The sequence below is a fragment of the Chrysemys picta genome, unplaced genomic scaffold (genome assembly GCF_011386835.1).
Source record: "Chrysemys picta bellii isolate R12L10 unplaced genomic scaffold, ASM1138683v2 scaf1126, whole genome shotgun sequence".
Classification (NCBI taxonomy): domain Eukaryota; kingdom Metazoa; phylum Chordata; order Testudines; family Emydidae; genus Chrysemys; species Chrysemys picta.
In genome coordinates, this window is record NW_027053833.1 from 1 (window position 1) to 10905 (window position 10905).

The following is a 10905-nucleotide window of genomic DNA, read 5'->3' on the forward strand; positions in this document are numbered from 1 at the left end:
AGTTATATTGGTGTAAAGTCAAGGTAACTCCACTGACTTTAGTGGCGTTACTCTGGATTTACACTAGTGTAACAGAGATCAGAATCTCACACTGGGTCTTTACATCTAACAGAGTTATCTAGGTTACTCAAACCTCTGATCAGACATTAGAAATTCTGAAAACACCATTTTTCAGTGAAATGTTCTTGTACAAGGAAGCACATCTTTTTGTTTTCAATAGACTCTCCAGAGAACATAATGCTGCCCAATTCTGTGGCTGTTGAAGCATACCTAAAGTATTAGCAAAACACCGAGGTTATGCAGGCTGCATCCCAGACTGTCAGGAGCCTGGAAAAGCTTGCTGCGTATTTCCCTCACTACATACTCTACTCTACATGTACTAGTTTAAAAATATCTTCAGTCCGTATTTCTATCCATGGACACAGCCAGGGGCTCCAGACACTTTGTGCTCCATGACTGGATCCATGATATGTATTAACATAAACAGTTCAACTTTACAGTAAGTTGTTGATAGACTCACACTCACTACATACAGAATGACCAAGCTGGTTGGAGCATCAGAACAGAGTGGATCCCCCTAGTTCTGCATATTTATTTCCACTGGGCGGAGGCTGAAAAAAGATGAAACAGTTTTTTTCAAATTTAAAAACATTGAACACTGTTGGGGAAACTCTTTTGTGTTCAGTGAATCATTCCCTTCACTTTAGGGTTTTCCTAAGCCCGGGATCTGACCCACCAGTTAGGAGTTTCTATTATTCTCTTTCCTTCAGACGTTTGTGCACTTCCAGTGCCATATAAAAGCAGGCATAGGTCAATGTTCAAGATGGCTTCGTAAGAGAAGGACACTGATTCTATAGCCAGTGTCTTACTACTAGCTAATAAGTTCTATATAGCTATCTCACAGCAGGGTACAACACTTCTCACCCAGGCTATTCAGGAAGAAAGCACTATCCAAACCCTGTGCATTGACATCCTGCAATGTCTGGACACCTCAGTCAGTGGAATGACCCAAGTAAGTGACCTGTTGCTACTGCTTCTTGAAATAGGGACGTTCTTCCTTACGTTCCTTGTACCTCTCCACAAGGAAGCTTTTTGCACAGTCAGCATAATGGAGGAACAGCATATCAAATTCATGTCAGGGATGGTGTGACCCCTTCATCATGGAGTAAGTGGTTCACATTAGAGAAAAGATATAAAGCAACTTAGCTGGAAGGAATCATGTTGCAGAGATCTTCCCTTAATTCTTTCTACTGTCTGAGTGCAACTTCCCCTTAGATCCCCCATGAATACTTCTGATTTGGTGATCCTGGATTTGAACAGATATTGGGGCTGAGACTGTGCCTTATATAGGTCTGTAAAGTTCTGGGTGAGTTTCTGGTGCTATCTAAATAGCTCCATAATGCTCTAATGCAGGGAAAGAGGATTCACCAAACTAGGTAGTGTATTTAAAAGACAGAGTGCAGGGGCACCGGACAGGTAGAGTGAGATGTTGGGGAGAGAGAGATGAGGTGATAGGTTAGGGAAGGGTCAGTGAGGAATAAAAGGAGAAGCTACATGACAGGGAGGGATTCAGACAGCAGGATACTGGAGGTGGGGGAATGGAAATAGCTGGGTACTGAACAGTCTCGCTCTTCTCTGCAGGTGTTATGGCCAAGGCTTCTGGAGTATGTGGTGCCAGCTCAGTACACGGGTACTTTGAAGCCTCTCTGCAGATGCCTTAGGGAACTGGCTGAGAAAAAGCAGCAGGAAGGAGAAGAAGCTGCTTGCCTCGACTACAGTGGACCAGGTTTATAACAGAAACTCTTCCATGTATTCGCTCCAGGCACACTATGAAATGAACAGATTCAGTCTGCTCCAGTTCTCTCGTCTGCAATCAGGAGGCTAAAATGAATGAGGGATGGTCTTGTGATTACAACATGGCCATGGGAGGGAGCTAGGAAATGTGGGTTCTGTTCCCAGCTTGCCACCAAAATTCTGATGTGCCCTTGGGGGAAATCACTTGATCTTTCTCTCTCAGCTTCCCCACTTGTGAAATGAAGAAGTAATTAATGCCAACCTCATAGAGGTGCTGTGAGGCGGAATTCATTCCTGTTTGTAAAGCATTTTGAGATGCTCAGACTGAAAGCACTATGGAAATGCAAATTATTATCAGCTGTATTCAACATTGGTGGGCACGTTGGAAATGGATAGGTGAATAACATTGGCAGGACTCTCTGCAAAGCCTGGCATCATTAAAACTATTCTGTTTCTTTCCCTAGTGAAACTCCCTACACCCCAGGGGCTGCTGGCGCGACTCCTGGTGAGTAGACCATGAAAATAGGTTTTCTGCTAAATGTGAAGTGGAACAGTTAACTGTAAAAATCGGTATTATAGCTAGATGCTTATAGACAGGCTGAGCAATGTGTATGATTGGGTCTCTCTCTCTCCACCCTCTCCTGAGACACACTGTTCTGCATCCTCGTACTAGCTAGAATGCTCGCTTCTTCAGGAAGACACTGCAGTAGAAGCAACAACTCTATTGTATGGTCTCCACAATGAGAGAGTCTGAACTATTCCCTCCTTCAGGAACAAACTGGTATTGTGCTGACAAAACTTAGCCTGTTCTTTCTCTCTCATTGACAGGTAGTAGCCTCATCCCCTTATGAAAGAGAAGGACATGGATGTGCTGCCTTGCAATTACTGAAGGCCCTGCACCACAATGTCCACGCAGCAGTGGGTGAGATGTGGGTACTGAAGATCCCACCTCTGCTGCGGTACATGGAAGGTAAAGTGCTAGTTAGGAGGAGTGCGGTCCATGGAGAATAGAAGGGAAGCCACAAAATGCAGCTTCCTATTGACATGTGTTGTGCCATTCCTGCTGCAGTACATGGGAACAGTGGGGAATTGAAATTGGGCTTCTAGGCCCTCACTTTTCCTTCCCCTGGATAACTGGGAACCACTGGGGTAAAGCCAGAATTTAACCACTGAGGCCAATTCAATCAGGGCAGAATCAGGCCAGGAAGGTTTCAGCTGAATGGAAATTTTACAGCAGTTCCCCCCACACCTTTGCTAGGTTATTAGTTGGGAAGGTGAATACACATGAAGCTGGAGGTTAGTGAAATATTTTGGAGTTACATATATAGTCTGATTTTGGAAACTGAATTTTTCTAAAAATTAAACCCCATGTTTACTTTCAAGGGTGATTCAGTTAAAAAACCCAGAGTTTTTCTTTCTGTAAGGAAACCCAAGCCATAAAAGCTAGGTTGGCCAAGTGGGTGCCCTATGTCGAATCTAGGTATTATGGGCCTAAAAATGTCTTTCACCAATTTTACAGTGGTATGAATCTATTGACCTCCATGGAAAAAACCCTTCAATCAGTGTAGGCCAAGGGTAGGCAACCTATGCCACGCGTGCCAAAGGCGGCACGCGAGCTGATTTTCAGTGGTACTCACACTGCCTGGGTCCTGGCCACTGGTCCAGGGGGCTCTGCATTTTAATTTAATTTTAAATGAAGCTTCTTAAACATTTTAAAAACCTTATTTACTTTACATACAGCAATAGTTATATATTATAGACTTATAGCAAGAGACCTTCTTAAAATGTTAAAATGTATTACTGGCACACGAAACCTTAAATCGGAGTGAATAAATGAAGACTCGGCACACCACTTCCCATTTAGACTTGAAAGCCCAGGTACGTTACAGCTTGGCAGACCAGGAGTTTAAGAAGGACTGATTGCAAAGGAGATACCTGGGACAACTCTTCTTGCTAACCTAAGTGACATTATTGTTTTGCTTCCTCCTTTATAGGGAACACAGAGAATTCCCTGGACCATGAACAGTGGGAGCACATGCTGCTTCAGGTACAAGATGGCTTTCAGCTGTATTGTCACAGCCCTCCCTCCCCCCTCCAAATGTATCAGCTGGGGAAAGAATAATGATAAATTATTCACTATAAGCAGAGCTGGTCAAACCATTTCATTTGCAACTTTTGTTCAGTGAAAAATGGCCTTTTTTATTTTCATGGGACATTTTCAAATTTTTCAGGGTTTGTTTTTTTGTATGTTTTTTACACAAAACAAAGCAACCCCAACCCAAATAGAAAATGTTTAGTTTTTTTAAACTGAAGTTGATTTTGGGTTTTTTTTTTCCAGTTGCTTTTCTGTTTGTCTCCTCCCCGCTCCAGCTTTTTCAGTCACGAAGTGGAAGAGGGGGAAACCGGCAAGGGGACCAGGGATAAAGGAAAGGAAAGATGGAAAACAAAGAATTGAATAATGGTCATTTTTTATTTTGAAAAGCAAAATATTTTTTGTTTTTTCACTTTTCATTTGTGTGTTGAAAAATCAAGAAAACAAAAAAAATCCCACTTGTTTTGTGAAATGGACTTACTATTGTTCAACCAGCTCTAGTTATAAATAATTCTGTATTACCACTGGGAACAGCACAAAACTTAACCAGAAAACCAGCATGCTAATGGTGCTAATGCATCACTGGGGGACATTTAAAGGATTCTTTTTTTCTATTTGCCACTCAAAAGAAAATTTGCTCTGAGAAACCCAAAAAGGAAAAGCGACAGGACAAGGTTTGGTGACTGTATCTCATGGAGAAGCCTTTCTGGTCAGAAAGAGCTCTTTACAGCCTCGTGTAAATCCAGACAAGGAACATTTTTATGGCGAGCGCTGAAAATGAAAGGACAGGATCTAGTGACAAATAAGCCCCAGAAGGTTTGGAGTTCCATTTGGGGTTGGATTACACTCTAGAATTTCCCATTCCAGATCCAGCCTCATTTGAAATTCTTTGGGCTAAAAAATCAAAGAAGATTAGGTTCTCTTGTGAGGTTTCTGATATTTTCTTGCTGCTGTTCAAAATTCGGGCCTGAAACAGCAAAGTGCTGAGAGTTACTAACCTCTCGCTGACTTCAATGGGAGTTGAGGGTGTGACCCCAGGTCCTTTGGGTACCCAGTGGCAGAGGCCACAGGAGTGCATAGGATTACCAGGATTCCCTGGATCTGATCTCCATATAATCAAAGGGTGTCATGTAAAGCCTTTACTGGATACCTGTGCCACACAGATCATCATAATCATTGCACAGTGACTGGATGGATAATATATAAGGCGTTATGGTTGTATACTGAAATGTATGCTTTTAAGGTCTGTGAGTAGGGGCTGGTCACCAGAAAGTGATCAATAAGTTTCTTTGAGGCAGGAGATGCTTATCTGCCTGAATGGCTGTATGTAGATGAGTAATTCTTCACAGTGGATGCTAATCAATAGAGCAACATTCTAATCAAGTGATTGCAAAGTCTCCAGAGGAGATTCGATACAAGAAAAACAAACAAACAATAGGGGGTACCCTGTTTACAAGTGAAGACAATGGATGCTTGGAACTATATCTGGAGGTCCAGAGGTATCCTGCATCAGGTATCCTTCGCCTATTGGACGAACTGCCAGCTGGCTTGTCTCATGAATGGAGGATCCCATTTGGTTTGGGTGTTTCATGCTGGGAGAGAGATTTGGGGGAGCTGTCCTTTGTGAGACAGGGGAATGTTTGGTTTTCTAAGTTTAAGCTCTAAATTTATTAGACCCATTCTCCATCCACTATAAAATCACTCCTCAATGGTCAGATTTCTTGGCTCCATCTCATTCTCCAATTCCCTGTCCATCTGGGTTTGGGGACTGAGAGGAATCATCAGGCAAAGGTTAAAGAACAACAGGCAGAGGAAGTCTGGGTTGTTGATGTTTATAGTTGTCAATAGAGAAATAATCTTCCCATGACACCTGAATACTGGAAATTTTACAACAGAGAAAAGGAAGAAAAAAAAACACCAAACAAACAAACAAACCCCACAACAACCCCCAAATTCTTGCAATTAACCATCTGCTTTAACTCTTGTTTTACACTCAGTTCCTAAGGACATCTCTGGAGATGATAGGCGACAGTGCGTGGAGCAGCCAGATAAGCCTTGAGTTGAGCCAGCAGATGGCCGGCTATGCCAGCCCCTCCAAAGAGAAGGTTTGTTATCTGTTAAGGCTTAGTTTCTAGTTCATTTCCCTTGAAATTCTGACTGGGGGGCTGCATAAGGCTTCTCTCAAGGCTTCATTACTTCATATTTTATTCTGCATATAAAATTTGTTTTTAGTTGTTTCCTGCTCTCTTGCCGCCCGCCCGCCCGCCCTTCCAATATTTGCTTGGACAGGCTGCTTGTCTGTACTGCATTGTTGGCTCTCTGGCTGGGCTAGATGATGGGATGTTTCTACGGTCTGGATGCTTGGACTTGGCTATCGTGTTCCTTCCTGAGTGTTGCTGAGCTGGGTCTGTACTGACAGGCACGTTGTGTTACTGATATCTCAGGGCTGGTCTCTTTCTTTCAGAGTTTCCTGTATAAGGCGCTAGGAACGTCCTTAGCAGTTTGTCAGGACCTGGTCCATGTTAAATCACAGATTAATACATTTCTGACGACAACAGATTATACGGAAGCCCCTGAGAGAGAGGTGAGGACTCTGTCCCTCTCCCCACTTTACCAAGGAATCCCTGAATGCTCCCTGTGGGGCTCAGCTCAGAGTTGGCCTGGGACAGACGCCATTTTGCTTCATATCCTCTTCATTGCTATTTCACTCAGCCCCCCGCTCCCCATGTGTCTCAGGCCTCACTGGCATTTTACACCACTTCAGGTGAAAGGAATGGAGTCGTGGGGTCTATCAGGCACCTGGTTCGATCCTAACCAGTATTTTTCTTGGGTGACAGGGAGTCATTTCCATCCTCGCATTGTCTGCTGAGAGCCACTTGGACCTCACCTTGAACGCACTTCAGGAGTTTGGGGCTGCAATGAGCAAGGTTAAGATTTCTGGGTTCATCGGCCGCCTGAAGGTAAAGGAGCCAGGGGCTTCTCTCAAACTTCCTCTCCCTCTAAAGCAGAGGCAGCAACCCTGCGGTAGTGTCTGCTCTGGTCAGCTAGCATTGTCCCCCAATGTATGCGTTCTACGTGATGCCTGCAGTTAAGCAGAGAGGAGCACAATCTGGAGCTGGGGTTCTCTCAAATGATTTTTATCGTCTGATGTCTTTTCCATGCAAGCAACTGATGTAGTTCCCACACATTGTGCATGGGAGGGGCGCTCAAGCCATGAGACATCAGATGATAAAAATCATTTGAGAGAACCCCAGCTCCAGATTGTGCTCCTCTCTGCTTAACTGCAGGCAGTCTGTTGTAAAATGATGGTAGATACACTGGAGGGTAGGGATAGGATACAGAGGGACCCAGACAAATTAGAGGATTGGGCTAAAAGAAACCTGATGAGGTTCAACAAGGACAAGTGCAGAGTCCTGCACTTAGGACGAAAGAATCCCATTCACTGTTACAGACTAGGGACCGAATGGCTAGGAAGCAGTTCTGCAGAAAAGGACCTAGGGGTTACAGTGGATGAGAAGCTGGATATGAGTCAACAGTGTGCCCTTGCTGCCAAGAAGGCTAACGGCATTTTGGGCTGTATAAGTAGGGGCATTGCCAGCAGATCGAGGGACGTGATCGTTCCCCTCTATTGGACATTGGTGAGGCCTCATCTGGAGTACTGTGTCCAGTTTTGGGCCCCACATTACAAGAAGGATGTGAAAAATTGGAAAGAGTCCAGCAGAGGGCAACAAAAATGATTAGGGGGCTGGAGCACATGACTTATGAGGAGAGGCTGAGGGAACTGGGATTGTTTAGTCTGCAGAAGAGAAGAATGAGGGGGGATTTGATAGCTGCTTTCAACTACCTGAAAGGGGGTTCCAAAGAGGATGGATCTAGACTGTTCTCAGTGGTACCTGATGACAGAACAAGGAGTAATGGTCTCAAGTTGCAGTGGGGGAGGTTTAGGTTGGATATTAGGAAAAACTTTTTCACTAGGAGGGTGGTGAAGCACTGGAATGGGTTCCCTACAGAGGTGGTGGAATCTCCTTCCTTAGCGGTTTTTAAGGTCAGGCTTGATAAAGCCCTGGCTGGGATGATTTAGTTGGGAATTGGTCCTGCTTTGAGCAGGGGGTTGGACTAGATGACGTCCTGAGGTCCCTTCCAACCCTGATATTCTATGATTCTAAAACTGGCAAATATCTAGATGAGTTGATATACCTCCGGAAGACCTCTGCAGACCCTCAGGGGTACACAAGTAGCCCTGGTTGAAAACCACTGATCTAAAGGATAGAGCAGGAGACTAGGCCTCTGGGCTTCCATTGCCGGCTCTGCATTTACTCACTGTGCAGCCTTAGGCAAGACATTTAGCGCGTGATCTTGTACCCACCAGTGTCAACGACTAAGCTCCCGTGTACTTCACTGCTCTATGTTCAGCATTTTAGGCTCTCTGTGTCAGAGTGACCCGTGGGAATGACGGAGATACTAATAACTCCCTACCTCACACAGTTATTATATTGCTTAAATACTGTTTGCAAGTGGTTTGAGATCTTTGGCTGAAAAGAGCTTTGCAAGTGCAAACTGCCATTGCTGCTGTGAGCAATTCCTCGGTCAGCAGCAGATCAGAATTCCAAGGCAAAATGAATCACAAGAACTTGTCTCTAGTGACGTTTCCGATTGTCTAGGACTACCACCGTGGGAAAAGAGGCAAGACTCGCAGCACCCTGATGCTGACATACAGCAACGTGGCTGTTCACGCTCCAAAAGACCAGCTTCTCTCCCGAGTAGAGGCAGACATCACAGGGAACATCCTTCACCATTACAGAGCCAGTTGTCAGGTAAGAGCTTTTGTGTGATAAGTGTTAGGGGCATTACCCTGAAGTTATAGCATTGCCTCTGAGTTTATAGAGCGAGGGCTTGTATTTTCTAAAACTCTCCTTTGAGCAATCATTTGTCACATAACTCACATTTAAAACTGTCATGGACGGAGCGTGAGCTGTCACATGGTGTATCAGTTTTGTTGCTCTTCTTTGTATTTTCTCTAGTTTCTCTATATTCTTCTGAAATTCTGTAGACCACAGCTACACAGTAATTCAGATGCATTCAGACTCAGGCTATTCAGGATAACACTCTAACTCCCCTAATATGTATGTGTATCTAGCGCTATCTTTCGCTATCCAAGCGAGACTAGTGCTAGCTTGTATTTAATTGATTTGCTGTCACTCTGTTTCTTGGACACACTACTTCCCTTACCTCTTATCTGTCTTCTTGTTTGTCTGTGTGCTCCTTATTTCTGTTCCCTAGGTGTCTGACTGCTGGCACTGACTCTCATCTCCGTGCAACCTCTCCACGTCACTTTGCCATTCAATTCTGCCCTGTCTTACTGAGACTCTCACTTAGGCATTGTGAAAAACAGTTGAACCAAACTGATATCTTCTAGTAGTTCACAAATGCAAATATTATGTAGTGTGGCCCCTGATATTCACCTCTGCAAAACACCCCCTCTGGATACATTTCCTGCCTTTTGGAAGATTTAACAATAGTGATTTCTCTCTGCTCCATATTCACCAGCCAGGACATTTTGAGGATGTGTGTTATGTTGGACATACATTGCTAAGAGCTGTTTTGCATTTCGTTTTTCAGGTGCTGGGCATCACTGTTACGAACAAGGTAAATTCTAAATAATCTGCTCTCAGGTCTTGCATTTTCTATACACAAGTTGCTTGTTTAAATTGCACAGAGCTTGATTTTCTTGCTACATCAAGCAGGAGTCCTGGTTGCTCTGGTGTAAGTGGACCTGGATTTATTTGATGAACCTGGGTTTTGTTTTCTTCTGAGGTGGGTGCAGAGCTGGGGTCCTCTGCCTTCTGGGGTCTGCGGACACCTCTCTTCTCTCCTGAGGCTAGATTTAATTCCTGATCTTTATCTTCTGGACTCTGGTTCTTCTCTCAGTTTCTCATCCACATCCTCTTGTTTCTCCTTCTGGATTATGTAGGACATGTACCTAAAATTAACCCTCATCCAGAATGTCACGGAGATTAGCTGTGCCATCTTGGAGACCAGAGACTCCCAGGAGTTCGAATTCTCTTACAAACAGGAGCTCCTGGGCTACATGCTGGTGAGTGATTAGGAGCTTTGAGGACTGAAGTACAAAGGAGTTTGTTGTAATGCAATAAGACTGGTTTTCCAGGGAGATGTTATTTTATCCATTGGCTGTGACTGTACTACTGCAGTCTCATGAGCTACCTGCATGGCACCCAAATGCTGGGTCCACTCTGAGCTCGGCAGGGATGCTGACATATTGTGGGCTGTAACTGGAAGGAATGGCTTGTGTCTGGTGAGTTATCTTTTTGTCCTCCGTATAGCCTGCAGATGGCCCTACGGTCCATTTCAGAGGCAGAGAGCCTGCTGAGCCCGGTGTCTGTTTATTACAGGTCTGGCATATGGCCCTATTTCAGGGTGGGAGAGGAAGACCTCTCTGCCTTTCAAATCCATTTCCCATTTTTTATGTCCCTATTAATGCATTTCAGGACTTCATTAAAAAGGAACCACTGGATTCCCTGGCATCTCCAGTTCGCTACAAGGCAATTCTTGCCATTGGACATCTGAGGTAGGCTATTTTCTGCCATATTTCCTGGCACTGTGATGACGTCTTATTCGTTAATTCATGAGTGTCAGGTTGGGAGCAGTCTGATGCCTGCGGGGTTTGGCTCACATGCTGCTCACCAGCAGAACTTCCTTCTTGAGGGTTTGAATGTGTCCATTTGGAGGTTTGTGCTTGAAAGACACAAGACTGGAGGTTGTGGGGCATGCAGTACAATGGAGGAGAGTTCAGATGGGGAGGGAGGTGTCTGGCTAGCTGGCAGGGGGAAGGAAGCTTGTGGGTTTCTCTAAAAAGGGGACTTGAAGCTTTAGCTTTACTTCTAGATGAGCCAATACTTAATAGCGGTGTAAAGAGGTGCTCAGCTGCAAAGTGAAGGGTTGTTTGCATTTGGGGTTCTAGACTGGGGCAATCTCTAGCCATTGGACCCACTCTTTTACTT

At 44.5% G+C, this 10905-nt stretch overlaps 1 protein-coding gene across 1 annotated transcript; it reads left to right on the forward strand.

Moving 5' to 3' along the window:
* Positions 1-933: 933 nt before the first annotated feature.
* Positions 934-5945, forward strand: LOC135979674 (maestro heat-like repeat-containing protein family member 1). The gene is made up of 5 exons (XM_065579953.1): positions 934-1012; positions 1642-1786; positions 2259-2299; positions 2623-2764; positions 5884-5945. Exons 1-5 carry the CDS (start codon positions 1004-1006, stop codon positions 5943-5945), a joined length of 399 nt encoding a protein of 132 aa, XP_065436025.1. The 5' UTR covers positions 934-1003.
* The last annotated feature ends 4960 nt before the right edge of the window (positions 5946-10905 follow it).

Excerpts from the sequence above, each read along its gene's own strand:
- LOC135979674 (XM_065579953.1), top strand. Across the intron at positions 2,300-2,622 it reads GGCTGCTGGCGCGACTCCTG|GTAGTAGCCTCATCCCCTTA; the intron begins GTGAGTAGACCA and ends TCTCATTGACAG. Across the intron at positions 2,765-5,883 it reads TCTGCTGCGGTACATGGAAG|TTCCTAAGGACATCTCTGGA; the intron begins GTAAAGTGCTAG and ends TTTTACACTCAG.